Source organism: Lontra canadensis, unplaced genomic scaffold (genome assembly GCF_010015895.1).
Source record: "Lontra canadensis isolate GAN:19392208 unplaced genomic scaffold, GSC_riverotter_1.0 scaffold1, whole genome shotgun sequence".
Lineage (NCBI taxonomy): Eukaryota > Metazoa > Chordata > Mammalia > Carnivora > Mustelidae > Lontra > Lontra canadensis.
The window spans coordinates 22,842,780-22,861,843 of NW_022630995.1; the positions used below are offsets into that span (position 1 = coordinate 22,842,780).

Genomic DNA, 19,064 nt, shown 5'->3' on the forward strand with positions numbered 1-19,064 from the left:
ACAGGGACCTCCTTTGCAGGGTTCATCACGGCGCTCAGTCTTCCAAACTCTACTTCTACTCTCAGAAAATGTCAGATAGATTAAGTCCATTTACTATTGCATTTCACCGCTATATCACCTTCCTTCCCATCAAGCCTAGACAGTATCTTTCTCTCCACTTTGTGGACAAGGAGAGGGCGGTTTCAAATTAAAGTATCTCACCCGAGTTTAAGTATGAAAGGGCATGATTCTAAGCTGGTCAGCTCCAAAGTCTTGGCAAACCCTGTCCAAAATCCAGCGTGACAACAACAGGTGTCAGAGTTGAGCGCAGTAGGCAGAAGCACTGCCAGATCTCCTTCCAGGTTGCCGCAAGATCATCCGGAGGGGGCAGGGCAGCGAGACACTATCAGCCCTCGGTCGCTTCAGCTGACGTCAATACAGCGACGCAGAAGATCACGCGAGAGCCGGTGCCTCTCAGATCCCGGCTGCCCGTGCGGCGGGTAAGCTTTACGGCTTGTGGGTAATGGCTGCTTTCACGTGTGTTGGGGGAGATGCTGGGTTCGGTCTTTTGGAAGGTCCGGATGGGCTAAAGCCTCTGTCGCCGTCCTCAGGCCTTCTGAGTGAGTCTCGCAGGAAGCTGCATCCAGCGGGGACCTGTGTGAGGGAACTGAAGTAGGGGGAGGCTTACAGGCTGGGTGTGCAGCTTCGTTCAGCCTCAGGGCCACCGCCTCGTCCGGGATGTGACAGTGGCGTCTGCCAGTTTGGTGGCGTGCAGAGGCTGAACTCATCTGTGTGATCTCTCCGGAGATACCCAGACTCAGACCCTTTGCCGCTTCGTTCTGAAAGATATAAATCTGCTCTACTGTTTGGAAGAGCGAACGAAAGTGTTTTGGGAGCTACAGAGTGCATTGTTACTAAATGTCATTGCAGAATGTAAATTAAGAAGCCAATGGAGGCAGCACAATAACGTTTCTAGATTATTTAACTGTCTTTTTAAAATAACTGATAGGAGCACCTGGGTGGGTTAAGTGGGTTAAGCCTTTGCTTTTGGCTCAGGTCATGATCTCAGGGGCTTGGGATCGAGCCCCGCATGGGGCTCTCTGCTCAGCAGGGAGCCTGCTTCCCCCTCTCTCTCTGCCTGCCTCTCTGCCTACTTGTGATCTCTGTCTGTCAAATAAATAAAATAAAAAATCTTTAAAAAAAATAAAGTAACTGATAAGCTAGGAAGAGAACCCTTGGAGCAGGAGAATTTGTTGACATTCTTAAGACCTTTGGTAACTTAATAGCGTCTACTGTTGTAAATGAAGTAGCGAATATGCATTACATACAAAATCTGCTTACCAGATTTGCTCCCCTCCGTGAGGGGAGGTCTCAGAAATGTTTGGGAGTCGAATAAGTATATATTTTTTTCATTGGAGAGAATGTATTTGATTGATAAAAAAACCTCACATAATAGATCTTGCCTTAAGTTTCTGTAGCAGCCACCAGGGAACTGGCAGTTAAAAGTATAAAAACATCTGAATTATATAGATATGTGTGGTGAGTTTTGCAATTTGCGATGAAAGTATTTTTTAAAAGTTTAAGCTTTATAATCTTTCCCCTTTGATGTTAAGTATTTTGGAGTATAATAATCAGAATGTCCTCATGTGAAAAATACTTAACTGCTGTAATTGTTTTTGCATTAAAAATGCATTTGGGGGGGATACATACAGTATAACATTTTATACATACAGTATACATACAGTATAACATTTTTGTGAAAATGCCTTATAATGTGAGCAATTTGTTACTGATAGCAGGAGAGAGTGATGGGAGATCTGTACTGACTGTACCTCCTGTAATAAATGTATTTGGCATAATTAATGCATGCTATGAACAGTCTTTATCCAATTTGTGTGTATGAGGAAAAATTCAATCTTTTTATCTTGTACATTACAGCAGAGAATATAGAAATGCTTATTAAAAACTACACTACAGTTAGATTTCTAATTTTGTATTTAGATATCCTAGCATTTTCAAACCTTATGGGTCTTAATGGTGGTTGGTTCATTTTGCACTCGTTAGGAATGTTCTATTTTCTAATTCATATACAATTTTTTTAAAGATTTTATTTATTTGACAGAGAGAGCACAAGCCAGGGGAGGCAGAGGGAGAGGGAGAAGCAGGCTCCCGGCTGAGCAGGGGGCCCCATGCGCGACTCAATTCCAGGATCCTGGGATCATGACCGAAGCCGAAGGCAGACGCTCAACAGTCTGAGCCACCCAGGCGCCCTTAATTCATATAAATAAAATTATATAGATAAAAGTTTATTTTATTTTGAATCAATCAGTTCAAATATGTATAAGCAAGTAAGAAAAAAACTAGGCTACTTCGTAAATCTTGCTTTTGAAATATGGAAAGGAGTTCACAGAGGAGAAGAAAATCACTTTTATCTCAAGGAAATACTAGCAGTTCTTTCTTTCTTTTTTTTTTTTTTAAGATTTTATTTATTTGTCAGAGAGAGAGAGAAATCACAAGTAGGCCGAGAGGCAGGCAGAGGCAGAGGGAGAAGCAGTTTCCCTTCCGAGCAAGGAGCCTGATGTGGGACTCGATCCCAGGACGCTGGGATCATGACCTGAGCCGAAGGCAGCCGCTTAACCAACTGAGCCACCCAGGCATCCTCTAGCAGTTATTTCTTAACCGATGATCCCTAAAATTTTTTTTGATGAAATACTGTTTAAAATCTTTATATTTTTATTGAAGTCCAGAGAATATTGGTAGAATGCTTTGAGTTGTAATGCTGTAGTTTAAATGAATTTATTGGGAATTTAAATGTAGAGAATAAAGAGGTTATTCAGCATTTATAAAAGCGACTATTTGTGATCTCTGAAATATTATAATAAATAATATAGTTTATATATAGTGGACTAAAATTGGGTGGATGTAGGTAGTTCTTTTCTTTTTTCTGTCAAGGGTTTATTGTGCTGTCACTTAAGTTCAGTTCCTAAAAGCACAGTTTATTCCCATTAGTCTTTTCAAAGACAGTGTGCAGGATTTTAACCACTTTGCCTTAATCTGGGATGATGACCAAAAAAATAAAAAAATAAGCATGTAGTGCTTTTTTTTTTTAAGATTTTATTTATTTATTTGATAGAGAGAGATCAGTAGGCAGAGAGGCAGGCAGAGAGAGATGGAGAAGCACGCTCCTTGCTTGCGGAGCAGAGAGCCGGATGCGGGGCTTGATCCCAGGTCCCTGAGATCATGACCTGAGCGGAAGGCAGAGGCTTTAACCCACTGAGCCACCCAGGTGCTCCGCAGGTAGTGCTTTAATTTGAGTTTTATTGGTTAGTTTTTTTGTTTTTTCCTATTGTGGGCAGTCGAGAGAGACTACATTTTTACCCGTTTTTTTCTCCCCTGTGTATACCACTCCTCTCCCAAATTTTCTTCCAGCACTGACCCAGTGTTAGGTCAGTGGTATCAGATTAATTTTCAACCACTCTGTCTCACCACAGATCATTCCTGGGCTCCGAGATTAATTATGTTTTTGATATATTTATTTTTGTGAAGAATGATTTATATAGAAGTTTCCCTCTCCCTTTCTCGTCCTACCAGGTTCCCTAAAATTCTCTGTTCCCATAATATTTCTGTATGTAGGTGGAGTTCTCTGCTACCAGTGATGCTTGGAGAAACTTCAGTGAAATGCCTCTTCAAGAACTGGTGCATCAGGCTGCCTCCATTTATTCAGATAAAATAGCTGTATGTTTTGATGAGTGTAACAGCCAGCCTCCAGTTTATTATACCTATGAGACTGTGGTTACTGTTGCCTCAGAATTATCAAATTTCCTGCAATTACACTGTGACTTTCAAGGAATTCGGGAAGTTGGTCTCTACTGCCATCCTGGGATAAACTTACCCTCTTGGATTTTAGGGTAATTGTTTTAATATTAAAGTTTTAGTTTTCTAACCGAATTTATAATTCTTTAATACACAGAATATGTTGTAACTTAATATTCTGTTTACTGTTTTATTTTTATGTATTGCTTATTCGATTATAAGCTGATGGAATTCATATTTACCCCCAAATTATTGTTTTTTAAAGATTTTATTTATTTATTTGACAGAGCACGTAAGCACAAGCAAGGGAAACAGGGAGGGGGTCCCAGAACCCTGGGATCATGACCTGAGCTGAAGGCAGATGCTTAACTGAATGAGCCACCAAGGCACCCATACCCCAAGATTACTTTTAATCATTAAAGTTAATATGAGTTTATTTAGGAGAAACCAGAAGTTTTCGCTAATAGAATACTTATATATCTCCAAAATATAAGGGCTTCTTTTGTCTGCTAAAAGAAAACAGTCATAAAGAAAACAGTCGTAAATTCTGTTATATCAAAGAAAACAAGTGTTTCAGAAATAGTGTAACTGGTTTTTTCCCCCTGAGAGAAAGTTTTAGGTACTCGGGTATTTAGTAAGTGAATGAATGAATAAATGAGAGTTTTGGATGATGGTTCATAAAAACTGAGCTATGAGCTGAGGAAGACACTGATTCAAATGATCATTTGCAAAATGTTCATTGAGTTGTTCTAGAATGTTATCCTTACATAGTGATTTCTGTACTAGGTTCTGCAGTAAATAAGAGCTGCTAAAAAATTAGAAAAGTTGATATTCATCCCATGGGGTGTGTGTTAGTAGATTAATTGTATAAATATAAAGCAAAAAATTAATTTTTAAAAAAATTTTACTTTCATCCAATCATTGACAAATTTTATTGATAATTTCCTACAAAAATCTATTGTCCCCAAAATAATACCGCTAAGTATATATACCTACATATACTTTTTAAAAGTTTTATCTTGAAGTAATCTCTATATCAAAGTGGGGCTCAAACCCACAACCCCAAGATCAAGAATCATATGTTCTATTGACTGAGCCAGCCAGGTCCCCCTACCTCAAAGTACTTTTAGTTAAAACAACTAACTGATTTTGGATCTTATTGCCACTTAAAAATCAATTTTAAAATTGTTCCCCCCCCGCCCAAGGTTTCCTGGTTTTGGTGAAATGTTATTTGTAGTATAGATGGTATTAATCTGCATACTCGTACGTTACATGTGGATATTTACCGTACGTTATTATAGATAAGAAAGAAGACTCTACTATTATTTGGTATTTTAGTAGTGATGTTAACCAGGTATATTGTACTTAATACATTAGCTTTAAAAAATCTTGGATTTCTATATATTAAGTGATAATTTAATAGTGGATATTCTCTCTTAAAGACAAAATAAAAATAACTATAACCAAATATGTGTCAACAAAAATACTGGGCAATTCTGATATAGTCAATAGTAAAGTACATAGAGAAATTGAAATACTTAAAGATGACTTTCAGCAGATCTTCTATGCTGACTCTGAACTATCTCTTTAGAATTCTCCAAGTCCCTGCTGCTTATGCTCCCGTTGATCCAGATTCACCACCAGCATTATCAACTCATTTTATGAAAAAATGTAATCTAAGTTATATTCTTGTTGAAAAACAGCAAATTAATGTAAGTGTGTGTATTTAAATTGGGGTTTTTAAAAAAATGTGTTTATCTTTCAGTTGAAGACCTGATGTGTCTGTCCGAAAATCTTTCCATATCCGGCTTTTCTAGCTACAGTTTTTCAATCTCAGCACTGTTGACATTTTTGGTTTGGGTAATTGTTGTGAGGAGTGTCCTGTATATTACAGGTTGTTTTAGTAACATTCCTGGTTTCCACCCCCTGGATGCCAGTAGCACTGCTCCCCCTAACCCCCATGAGTTGTGACAACCAAAATTGTCTTCAGAAATTACCAGATGTCTCCTGGAGGCACCTTTTATCCCCTACTTTCTGTTGAGAAACACTGCTCTATGAACGTATGTTCTAGATGTATACTAAGGTACTGCATTGTTTCAAATTTCCTTTCCCTTTCCAAAGTTGTTTCTATACTAGGAAAATTTTGTAAAACTTGCCACAGATTTAAAAGATAAATGTTTCAATTTACAGTAGTCAGCAACATTAAAGAATTATAACCAGGCTTAAATTTTGAAAAAGAGATTAGCACTTAGACTTCTCTGGAAAATTAAATTAATTTTTTAATTTTTTAAATGACTGCCAGCCAGATACCTAGCCTAGGAAAACTGCTTTATGGGTAATATTTGGTGTTAGGTGTTCATCAAGATGCATCCCATGTTTTATTATTTATTTGTAAAATGTTCTTTTTACCCAAGAGAAATAGAACATTATAGAACATAATGTAGCTTGTTTTTACCCTTTTTCTATCTGAACCAATTTATATTTGAGGGAACCGAAGTGCATTCCACCTATGTATCTGTGTGTGTGTACATCTCCATCTGTATATAGAACAAAAAATATCAAGAGCTTGAGATGTATGAAGGACTTCCTAGAGAATCACGGGTATTAAAGTCTCTAGAAAAAGACAACTGAGGTATAATAGGCTACATATAATGGGTTGATAAATATTCTCTAAATCTGTTCATGTCTAGACAAGAAATTGGTTATTTTTTTGATGTAAGCAAAACTAAAATGGGGATGGGACATTGATTTTTCTTAACCTTGGTGAAAGTTTTTTAAAAAGGTGATTGGTGTGAGAATTGTCAGTATCAGGTATTCTTTCTAACTGCTTATAAGGAGTTGGGCACATAGAAAATCCCCTAAAGGGGCACGTGGGTGGTGGCCCAGTGGGTTAAGCCTCTGCCTTCGGCTCAGGTCATGATCTCAGGGTCCTGTGATTGAGCCCTGCATTGAGCTCTCTGCTCAGCAGGGAGCCTGCTTCCCTCTCTCTCTCTGCCGGCCTCTCTGCCTACTTGTGATCTCTGTCTGTCAAATAAATAAATAAAATCTTAAAAAAAAAAAAAAAGGAAAATCCCCTAGAAAGTACCTTGCTTAATATTCCATGACTTTATTTTTTTAAAAGATTGTATTGTCCCTTACAAGGATTTATCTGGTCCAAAATGTCAGTAGTGTTGAGATTGAGAAACCCTACAACAAGTTGTTTGGGAGGGCATTAGTGTGCGAAAGAAGCCCGAGACCTGATTCTTGCCTTCTAGCTGCTTACAATACACAGTTGACACTAGGACAGCACAAGTTTGAACTCTGCAGGTTCACTTACACTTTTTTAATAAACACAGTATAGTACAGTATCATACACATATTTTCTTATGTTTTTCTTTTTAGCATTGATAGATTTTAATATAGTCATATTTAAATTTCACATTTTCCCCCAAAATATCCTTTTAGCTTTTTGTGGGGAGGGATTCAAAATCTGGTCAAAGATCATAGAATACATCCACTTCTCATACTTCCTTAATATCCTTTCATCTAGAACAGCTCCCCTGCCCTTTTAAAAAAATTTTTTCATGACCTACACATCTTTTAGAAATCAGTTATTGAGATTTAATATACATATAAAAATCACCAATTTTATGTGTATATTTTAATGAGTTTTGACAAATGTTTTGTCAAACAGGAAAGCAGGTCACACCATACCTGATCCTTAATATACTTAACAAACGAACAAAACACTATAGGCTCCTACGTTGTGACCTTTTTCTCTCATTTCTTATTTTTCTCTCATTTATCTCCTTTATAGTAATTTCTTTGATGTGAAAAGTTTCATTAAGCTGCTTTTTGTCAACCTAAAAAGGTGTATTCAAAGGAACCTCACTTTTAGCATGCAAAAATTGAATGTAGCATCTTTTTATCCAAATTCAGTAAATCTGTATTAATCTGTCTCCACCTACCAAATATCTGAGCCAGAAACTCCGCAATCTTCTTATGCTCACTCCTTATCCGGAAAGTTATACGATCCTTATTGACTCTAACTCATGGGCTCTCTCTGTCCACTCTTGTTGCAATGGACTAGTTCAGGCCTATATATCATATGTCAGTTGTTGCAAAAGGTTCATTAGACGACTCTCACTTATTGAAAGTCTTATTAGTCTGTCCTTGATGGAGTAAAGTCTAGCTTATGCAGTTGCCACCTTCAGCTGGATCTCATTGCTTATAGGTTATAGTGTAAAACCTTCAGTATTGAGTATACAGAGTTATTAAGGATAGCATCTCTTCTACTCACGTTCTCCCTCTCCCCCAATTCTTCAACTCACTGGAGTGGTTAACATTCTCCATAATACTAGTTTTCTTGGATCATGTACTCTGCATTAGCTATTTGCCTAATAAAGTACCCCTCTTTACTTGGACCAAAGCTACTTATAACCCAGACATTACATATGATGTAGCAATTTCAGACTTTCCAGAGTTAAATTCAGTCTCCTCTGTTCCCATTAACATTTCAACTATATTCATTTTCACAGTTGCCCTACCGTTGTATGTTTTTATGTCTTTTTATTTTTTAATTTTTATTTATTTTTACTTTTTAAGATTTTTATTTATTTATTTATTTGACAGACAGAGATCACAAGTAGGCAAAGAGGCAGGCAGAGAGAGAGGAGGAAGCAGGCTCCCCGCCAAGCAGAGAGCCCGATGTGGGACCTGATCCCAGGACTCTGGTATCATAACCCGAGCCAAAGGCAGAGGCTCAACCCACTGAGCCACCCAGGAGCCCATATGTCTTTTTATTTTGAAGGTGATGTTGAAAGTAAGGAAAGCACTATATTCTTACAGGTTTCTAATTTTTTTTAATCCCTTGTTACATAGAAGTACTCAAAACCATGTTGAAGGAAAGGAGTAAATTAATACTTTGTATTACTTCTATGTAAAAAAGAATGTTTTTTAACATATTAATATTATGAACTTTGTTTCCCATGTAACAGAAATTCAAATCTTACTACGAAACATTATTGAATTATGATACACTTAAAGAACATAATGACCTCGTACTCTTCAGGCTTCACTGGAAAAATGTTGAAGTGAGCTTGATGCTAAAGAACAGAAAACAGAAATATGAAAAAGAAAAAATGACAAATAGCACAAATTCTGGGAACAGCAACGAAGAAAAGTCAGAAGAGCACATGGATGTGAGGTTAAAGCATTGCTTGGCCTATGTTCTCCATACATCCGGCACTACGGGGATACCTAAGATTGTCAGAGTCCCTCATGAATGTATAGTGCCAAACATCCAACATTTTCGGTGAGTTCTGTTCTTCAAATCCTTCTTCAAAACTTGTATTTTAAAGGAGAAAAAACTTTTTTTTAAAAGATTTCTTATTTATTTATTTTGACAGGCAGAGAGAGAGAGAGAGATCACAAGTAGAGAGGCAGGCAGAGAGAGAGGGGGAGGCAGGCTCCCTGCCGAGCAGAGAGTCCGATTTGGAGCTTGATCCCAGAACCCTGGGATCATGACCTGAGACGAAGGCAGAGGCTTTAACCCCTGAGCCACCCAGGCACCCCAGAAAAAACATTTTTTAAAAGATTTTCATGTATTTCCTTGACAGAGAGCGGGAGAGCACAAGCAGGGGCAGTAGGAAAGGGAGAAGCAGGCTTCCCCCTGAGCAGAGAGCCTGATGTGGGGTTCTCATTCCCAGGACTGTTGGATCATGACCCAAGCTGAAGGCAGACACTTAACCAACTGAGCCTCCCAGGCATCCCAAAAACATTTTTTTAAGTAAACTCTCCCCCTGATGTGGGACTTGAACTCATCACCCCAAGATCAAGAGTTGCATGTTCTACCAATTGAGCCAGTTGGTGGCACCCCAAAGGAAAAATTTAATTTTTATTTATTTATTTTTAAAGAATTCAAGAGAGAGCAAGCGAGCACAAGCGGCAGGGAGGAGTAGAGGGGAAGGGAGAAGCAGATTCCCCGGTGAGCAGGGAGCCCAACACTGGGCTGGATCCCAGGATTCTGGGATCATGATTTGAGCTGAAGGCTGACGTTTAAGTGACTTGAGCCACCCAGGTGCCCCCTCAAGGAAGAAATTTTAATCTCTGTTCATTATAACTATTTTTTATTTTCTTATTTATTTATTTTTAAAGGTTTTATTTATTTATTTGACAGGGAGGGATCACAAGTAGGCAGAGAGGCAGGGAGAGGGGAGAGGGAAGCTGAGCTGAGAGCCCAAGTCGGGGCTCGATCCCAGGACCCTGAGATCATGACCTGAGCTGAAGGCAGAGGCTTCACCCACCAAGCCACCCAGGAACCCCTATAACTATTTTTTTAAAGATAGATTCATTTATTTGAGAGAGCATGCGAGTGGGTAGGAGGAGCAGAGAGAGAGGGAGAGAGACTCTCAAGCTGACTCCGGCTGAGTGCGGAGCATGATGTGGGGCTCAGTCTCATGACCTGAGATCATGACCTGAGCCAAAATTGAGAGTCAGACACTTTAACCAACTGAGCCACTGAGATGTTCCTGTTTTTTAGAACTCTTGTTCCTAAATTGATAGTCATAAGTAATTGGGTCTCTTGTTTTGGCTATATCTGAACTTTAGTTCTTTGCAGGTTAGGACTTCACTCTCTGATCCAGACCTGGAGCCAAACAGGGAGCAAACAAATGATAGTTGATGCTTTGCTTCTAAGTTATTAATAAGAAGGAAGTGTATTCCTGGCAGAAGTGTGGGAGAAAGGAGGGGTTTGGCTTGCTAGCGTGTCACAGGGCAGAGCTGAGGAAGGAGTGGGAGGGCAGGAGCCATGTGACCTGAGGGGCAGGAGCCCGTTATGCCCAGTTGAAGAATCTTGCACTTAAATCCAGTAGATGTGAAAAGATTTGGATTTCATTAAGCTCATTCTTACAGCATTGTAGAATTTGGTTTGCTCATCAGGAAATGAAAAATCTCTATAAAGGTCAATTCTCAGTTTAAGAAGAAAGAAGGAGGGCGCCTGGGTGGCTCAGTGGGTTGAGCCTCTGCCTACGGCTCAGGTCATGATCCCAGTGTCCTGGGATCGAGCCCCGAGTCGGGCTCTCTGCTTGGCAGGGAGCCTGCTTCCTCCTCTCTCTCTGCCTGCATCTCTGCCTACTTGTGATCTCTGTCGAATACATAAATAAAATCTTATATAAAAAAAAGAAATATTAAAAAAAAAAAAAGAAGAAAGAAGGAAATAGAGGAAGGGAACTAAGGGAGAGTAGTCTTAGGAAATCAAAAGAGGAAATAGTGATACAGAAACTTTGTGACTACAAATATTTGTGATATACAAATATATATTTTTATGTCATTTTAAGTTTTATATAATTAAAAACTTCCTAACAACCTCATTTTAAAAATACAAAGAAATAAGAGGGGTGCCCGGGTGGCTCAGTCAGTTAAGCATCCGACTTTTATTTTTCCTTTTCAAAGATTTTATTTATTTATTTGAGAGAGAATGAGAGCAAGAGAGAACATAAAAGGGGAGAGGGTCAGAGGGAGAAGCAGACTCCCTGCTGACCAAGCAGCCCGACGCAGGACTCTATCCCAGGACCCTGAGATCATGACCTGAGCTGAAGGCAGTTGCTTAACCAACTTAGCCACCCAGGCGCCCCAACCATCTGACTCTTGATTTTAGCTCAGTTCATGATCTCAGAGTTGTGAAATTGAGCCCCATGTCAGGCTCTGTGCTGGCTGTAGAGCCAGCTTTGCTTAAGATTCTTTTTCTCCCTCTGCTTCTCTCTCTCCCCGCCTAAAAAAAAGGTAGAAAGAAATAAGAAAATTCAACAATATCTTATTTAATTCAGAATATCTAAAATACCAATATGTAATCAATATGAAAATTAGTTATTTTATACTCTTCATGCTTATCTTAAATCTAGCCAGTATTTTACACTTACCCATGTCAATAAGGATTAGCCGCATTTTCAGTGCTCAGTAGGCACATGCTTCTTATGCCTACCATATTGGGCAGTGCAGATCTAGAAGAAGGGAATGGTGACATGAGGCAGAGAGGAGTCTTCTAATTGATAATGTGGTCTTTAGTGACTTGATTTCCGAGTGCCCAAGACTGAAGACAGACTGTATTAGGCTGGGGATAAGGGAATGAGAAACAGGAAAATGGAGATAATAAAGTATTCATTTCTCAGAGCTAGTTTGAATGGGAAAGAAAGAATTCTGGGAGGGTATAGGTTTATCTTTGAGATGAGAGATTGGGACACTTGGGTGGCTCAGTCAATTGAGTGTTTCACTCTTGATTTCCCCTCAGGTCGTGATCTGAGGGTCACGAGGTTGAGCCCCATATTGGGCTCTCCACTCGGTATGGAGTCTGCTTGAGATTTTTTTTCCTTCTCCCTCTGTCCCTTCCCTCACACACAGGTGCACTCTCTCTCTCTCTCTCTCTAAAATAAATAAAATCTTTAAAAAAGGGGGGGGTGCATCTGGGTGGCTCAGTTGGTTAAGTGGCTGCCTTCGGTCAGGTTATGATCCCAGCGTTCTGGGATAGAGCCCTGCATCAGGCTCCCTGCTCAGTGGGGAACCTGCTACTCCCTCTCCTTTTGCTTGTTATTCTGCCTTACTTGTGTTTGCGCACACTCTCTCTTTCTCTGTCAAATAAATAAATAAGGTGGGAGACATTAATAGGCTGGTGGTTGAGAATTGGTAGGGAGAATTGTTTTTGAAAAATCAAGAAAGTAGTATTGTACAGGAGTAAGCTACTTTGAGATGGAAGGGCGAGGAATGTTAGAGGAAGCTGATGGATAGTAACTTCCTAGGCAAAGTCACATGTTGAAGAGTATGAGAGGTGAGGCGGAGTGGAGACGCAGGGAGCTTGAGGGGAGTGGAGCAGATTTGGAATCTACTGTAGGTGGGAGAGACAATGGGCCAGCAGAGGCAGGAATTGTGTGTAAAGTGGGAACAAGTATGTGCCCAGTGAGGGATAAAGGACTGATTTAAAGTATAGAAATTTCTTGATTGTTATTTGTGCTTGAATTTAATGGAATCTATTCACCTGTTAAAAATCCTTTTCTGATTTACTTTCAGGGCCAGAAAAGTCACTTGCAGAGGGGAGTTATAGTAGGTTCACTCAGTTTCCTTCCTGGGAATAAAACTCACTCCGAAGAAGGAATTTATGGCAACCTCATTTCCCAGAAGTTTTTATGATTAGTCATATAAGGGAAGCTCTAAGAGGTTCTCTTTCCACATCTGTTAAATCCAAAATGTCTTCAGTTCAAAGTAATCTTCCTCTCAACTCTGGGGTTCCAAGTGGGTCCCCACAATACCATACTTGAAGATATTTTAAAGCTAAGATAATCCTTTATTGATTTTTAAGATTTTATTTTATTTATTTTTAAGATTTTATTTTATTTATTTGACAGAGAGATCACAGGTAGGCAGAGAGGTAGGCAGAGAGAGAGGGGAAACGGGCTCCCTGGTGAGCAGACAGCCCTATGTGGGGCTCAACCCCAGGACCCTGCCATCATAACCTGAGCCGAAGGCAGAAGCTTAACCCACTGAGCCACCCAGGTGCCCCTAATCCTTGCTTTTTAGATAGAGTAGGTTTAGTGTGTTCAAAATGAAGCAAGGCCATAGGCTTGTCACTAACTATCTAATACTCTGTAATATCCTAACTACATGTATTCTGCTCTTTGTTCAGCTCCTGAGAGAAAAGGCCAAAAGTGGGAAAAGTGACTCGGAGGTCTCTGTTAGGCATCATTAAATACGAAGGATAGAGTAAGTCAAGTTTCTACCAGAAAAGCAGAACCAGGAGATTATATCAAGGACTTACTATAAGGAATTGGCTTATGTTTGTGGGAGCTAATCAAGACTGAAGTCCGTCGTGTAAATAGAAAGGAATGATCAGGGGGCATCTGAATCACATCGGGCTCTCTGCTCACCAGGGAGCCTGCTTCCTCCTCTCGCTTTCTCTGTCTACTTGTGATCTCTGTCAAATAAATAAATAAAATCTTTAAAAAAAATTAAAAAAAGAATGTTTTAAAAAAAGAAAGGAATGATCAGGAGCAAACTGGAACCCCATAGGCATGTGCTTGTTCATAGGCAAGTCAGGAAGGATCTAGGGGAAAGGGAGAATAATTGCAGATCCAGATGCTGTGTCTTTTTTTCAGAGAAGGCCTAACACTCTTTAAAAGGCCTCCCAGTTGAGTAAATTGAGTTAACCCAGGATTATCTCCCTTTTGATTAAAGTCAGCTGAGTAGGGACTTTGTCTACAAAATCCCTTCACGGCAGGACCTAGTTTAGGGTTTGATGGAGTAACAGAGTGGTGTGTGTTCTGCAGAATGGCAGCTGCCTCCCTTCTGTCCTCCAGCTCTTGAGAGAGAGTCCCTTGTTTTTTACCCTAACAAAACATACTAGAAAGGAAATTCTGGGGAGTGTGGTTTAATCCAGCCACACTTAACACATCAGAAACCCATCACAGATGATAAAATGTCCTGTAAAGAAGTGGATATTGCTTTAAATGGCTTTTAATCCTCACATTCGTAAAGACGAGTTCTGGAATTAATAGCACCATTTTGGTTAATCTAAGAGTAAAAGAGTAAAAATCTGGCCAACATCCAGAAACCTCATGGTCATAATTTCTTAGGATATATGAGTACCAAATGTTAGACATTTTTCATAACTGCATTCTGTTTTGCCTTAGGGTACTTTTTGAGGTCACACAGGAAGATGTTTTGTTTCTTGCTTCACCTCTGACCTTTGATCCTTCTGTTGTGGAAATATTTGTTGCTCTGTCAAGTGGCGCCTGTCTGCTTATTGTACCAACTTCTGTCAAAGTGCTTCCATCAAAATTAGCTGCTGTTCTCTTTTCCCATCACAGAGTAACTATTTTGCAGGTACGTTTCGGGGGGTAAATAAAATGCTTTGGCTTTTATTTAACATTTTTAAAGTCTTACAGAATATTTTATATTCCTGTAGTTCTTTACAGTAGGTTAATGATAATCTGTTAGATTATTATGGGTTGTCTCCTGATGATATGGACCTAATTTGCTTGAGAATGAAAACAATCAGTTAATTCTATTTAGAAAATTATTTTACTATCCATTTGGTACAATAATAGCTAGAGGAAGTTGACCTTCACTCAAATCTTTTGAGATACACTGCTTCTCCTATCTTAAACTTTAGCTTTTAGTGAAAAACACAAAGTTAAAGTTAAATTATAATTAGTTAGGAATTTAGATTTTCTCACTTTTTATATCAATATATTTTACAGTAACTTATGGAAATAAATTTTAAAAATGTTTATCTGAAAGTATGTGACTGGTATACAAGCCTTAAGATATTACATTGCAAGTGGTTAAAGATAAGATAGTACATTGCAAGTGATTAAAGATACTAAAGAGAATGAACAAAATTATATGCAAATCATGATAAAATAAAAATAGCAGATTTATATCTAGTGTAAGAGACTCGAGGATGTTAAATTTCTGCCATAAAGGCAAAATTTGATACTGATTTGTTTCCAGGCAGTTTTTCATCCTTAAAATATATATATATATATATATTATATATGTGTGTGTGTGCGTGTGTGTGTAATATATATAAAATATAGTATTGCAGCTTGCTGGGTATATCAATGCATATAAATTCTCATCTATGACGATCATTCCATCAGGCTTGACAAGACTTTAATATAATTTATTTTCCGACTTCAAGGAGTATAGTTTTCAGGAAACATTTGCAAAGTATCTAAGTAGATTTGAGAGATAGTTACTAAAGGAAAGGAGAATTTCCTTCTGTGTCAAGTCAGTGAGTTCTGTTTCCTTAAATCCGATCCCCTTGCTTAATGTTTTAGCACAGTCTCAAATAAATTGACTTTAGCTGTGGGTTTTAACCTTTTTGGGGTCCTAAATCTTTGAAAAATGTATATACATTTACTAACTCTGATCCGAGAATACAGCAAGTTGTACATACAGTTTCATGGTGATTTTATTTAATTCACAATACTTAATCTGGAGTATTGTCAGCAGATCAAATTTGAGTTATTTTTGTTTTTAAAGATTTATTTATTTGAGAGAGAGAGAGAGAGAGAGCACAGGCAGGAGAGGGAGAGGGAATTGCAAGCAGATTCCCCACTGAGCTCGGAGCCCAACTTAGGGCTCCACCTCATGACTGTGAGATCATGACATGAGCCAAAACTGAGTTGGACACTTAACTGACTGTGCCACCCAGACACCCCCAAATTTTGAGTTTGAGGAAGGAAGAGAGGTACACAAGCTGATAGGCTATCGTTTCCTCTGTATAAGGCATGTCCTGTCTTGTTAGAAGTTTGGGGAGGAAGAGCTGTAAAGTATCCTCCCAACTGCAAAGGGACTTTGAGATGAAAAAACGAAGCAGGCAACTCCGTACAGTTTAAATAGTTTCATGCGTGGTAAAGTACTGACAGGGGGGATTGGGGGGACGACAATGTGGAGGGGCACAGCTATTATCTGCAAAGACCAGACCTTAGTTTACAGGTTTTATAGACCAAAGGGACGTGTAGGGGAAGGCACTGTAGTAAGACTGAAGGGCCTACCTGTACCCGACAGCTAATCTTTAATTAGATCTCGCGGCACTATCTGTTCCTCAGAAAGGGGAGAGGAAATGTGTTACCTTGAACAAATTTATGGAGGGCCAAAGCGAGCCTCTCCCTCCCACTATCCTGGCCTCAGTGGGCATTGCTAAGCTACGTATATTAATCTCCCAAGGGCCTGTAACACCTGGCCACCGATATGAACAAGATGCAGTGCTGAAGAGGGATTCAGTGTTGTGGGATCTCTCATGTCATAGTGAGGCATTTGCTGTTTGGGTTCATCTTTTCCTTCCAAAGTCAGATTTCTTATCAAAGGATAATAGAAGTCATCAAGGATTTTTTTTTTACATATATAATATATATTCTGTACTTTAAAAGCTTCCTATATAGATTTTATTTACAAATAATAACCTTACCTGAAAACATAATTGGATATATTTTAAGATTGTGTTTGAGAGCTAGGGAGATCGAGGGAGAAGCAGACTCCCCACTGAACAGGGAGCCTGATGCGGGGCCCTGCTTGTCCCGGGACTCCAGGATCTTGACCTGAGCCCAGGGCAGATGCTTAACCAAGTGAGCCAGCCAGGTGCCCCCTAATTGGATATTAAGCAAGGATCTTAAAAGCTTAAAAGAGAGTACATGCTTTATTAAGGTTTAAAAAATTGAACATCTTGATTTACTGTGGGGGAGAAAGGCCCCAAAGTGAAGTGGACTAAGTCTTTGAGGAAATTAAAGACTGACTTTGTTTCAGGAATAAAGAATAAGGACCTTATGGAAAGAAAGTCCTACTTTTTTTTTTTTTAAACAAACCTAAAATACATTTGGGCTTTTTTCTACTCTGGGTAGCAATGTTATATTAAACTTGATGCCCTTTAAAAGTGAAATTTGGGGCTCCTAGGTGGCTCAGTGAGTTAAGCCTCTGCCTTTGGCTCAGGTCATGATCTCAGGGTCCTGGGATCCAGCCCTGCATCAGGCTCTCTGCTAAGCGGGGAGCCTGCTTCCTCCCCCCACCCCACCCCACTCCCTGCCTGCCTCTGCCTACTTGTGATCTCTCTCTCTGTCAAATAAATAGATAAAATCTTAAAATAAATAAATAAACAAATGTGAAACCATTCAGTTAGAGTGAAATCTCAGGTTGCTAGCTACCAAAATGTCAGCATAATAGTGTTTTTCAGTTTTATGTGAATTTTTCCTTAGAAATTTTGAAAGGAACCTTAACATTCTGTTTTGACTGTTATTTAGTAAGTCTTACTTTTCTGTGCCTAAGATGATCTGGTAACAAAGTATATTGACTAGTATTCTGCCACTAAATTTTATCATTTCAGTTTATGAGTATCTGAAAGTTGTTACAATTGCTTTGTCTTGCGGAATATTCATAGCTGTGCCTTTATTAGTAGAGTTCAAAGTTGAAATTATCTTCAGCACCAGAAATTAGGCTACATCATCTCTCTCTGTCTCTCTTTTTTTTAAGAGCTTATTTATGAGAGAGGACGAAAGATCATGTGCACATAGGGGGAGGAGCAGAGGGAGAGGGGCAAGCAGACTCTGTGCTAAGCAGCAAGCTCAAAGCAGAACTCTGAGATCACAGCCTGAGATGAAACCAAAAGTCATGCCCAACCAACTGAGCCACCCAAGCATGTCCAGAGCATTTCATTTTGACAAGAGATTTTCCTTATGATAAAACTTGGTGTGGGGCGCCTGGGTGGCTCAGTGGGTTAAAGCCTCTGCCTTCAGCTCAGGTCATGATCCCAGGGTCCTGGGATCGAGCCCCCGCATCGGGCTCTCTGCTTGGCGGGGAGCCTGCTTCCTCCTCTCTCTCTGCCTGCCTCTATGCCTACTTATGATCTCTGTCTGTCAAATAAATAAATAAAATCTTTAAAAAAAAAAAAAAACCTTGGTGGAACAGTTTACTTGATTTAGGATGCCTTCTAAGTAGGGTGGCCATTATAATTTATTACCAAAAACCCAGAATCTTGAGAGTGAATCTAGGTGCTAAATTCCTAGACAGGAATCTGGAACAGTAAATTTGTCCTGGGATGTAGGGTCATCCTGTTACTTAAATATTTTAATAAACCAAGACTTTAAATCATCTCTTTGAATTAAAATTCAAGTTGTCCATTGGGGCTGCTTCTAGCTTTTATTGAAAGAAACCATTTAAAAATCTTGATTCACATGGAAATTTTCTATGGTCAAGTAAAGAGATTGGCAGGTCCTCTCCCTAATAGAAAGTAATTATAAAGCTGGAGAAAATTGACAAAGGCAACTACTCAACACTTCGGAAATCAACCAAAAGTCTACAACTATCTAAAAGTGTTTGTTTTTAAAAACTGTTATTTTTTGCATAAAAATGGAATTCGTGGCATTCTAGACTAAGCTGCTCTCCCTGCCTCCTCCAGCACAGTCAGTACAGACTTTCCCGTCAGGGCCTCCTGCTCAAAAGGGCATTTATTCAGTTTGGAATGGTAGGTTATATCCATGCCCCAAAGCACTGTTTGTGGAAATGATATTGATATAGGCCGGCATGGAAGGCTAAAAACTCCACTGGTTTGAGGTTGTGGTCATAGGGAGGGAAAGCACATTCTGGCTAAGGCTGCATTTGTGAATCAGACCAGAGGTTCCAAGTACATTCCTGGCTGACCTTGAGGGTATGTGCATGTATTTTAGAGATACAAAAAGACCCATGGAAAATAAAAGCTGAATTAGGCTTGAAAATGGCCTAAACTTTGAGTTCACACAAATCCATCTCTG

General features: G+C 39.2%; 1 protein-coding gene across 4 annotated transcripts in view; it reads left to right on the forward strand.

Moving 5' to 3' along the window:
- Positions 1-486: 486 nt before the first annotated feature.
- AASDH (aminoadipate-semialdehyde dehydrogenase) overlaps positions 487-19,064 on the forward strand; it is a 37,082-nt gene continuing 18,504 nt past the window's right edge. For 2 of the 4 annotated variants that reach the window (XM_032851236.1, XM_032851240.1), the window contains exons 1-5: positions 487-599; positions 3,613-3,887; positions 5,384-5,504; positions 8,769-9,085; positions 14,448-14,640. In XM_032851236.1, coding sequence (XP_032707127.1) covers positions 3,658-3,887; positions 5,384-5,504; positions 8,769-9,085; positions 14,448-14,640 — 861 coding nt within the window. In that variant the 5' untranslated portion in view covers positions 487-599; positions 3,613-3,657. Of the gene's footprint in view, positions 600-3,612; positions 3,888-5,383; positions 5,505-8,768; positions 9,086-14,447; positions 14,641-19,064 lie in introns of those variants that run through there. The other 2 variants (XM_032851241.1, XM_032851242.1) reach the window with 2 other exon arrangements.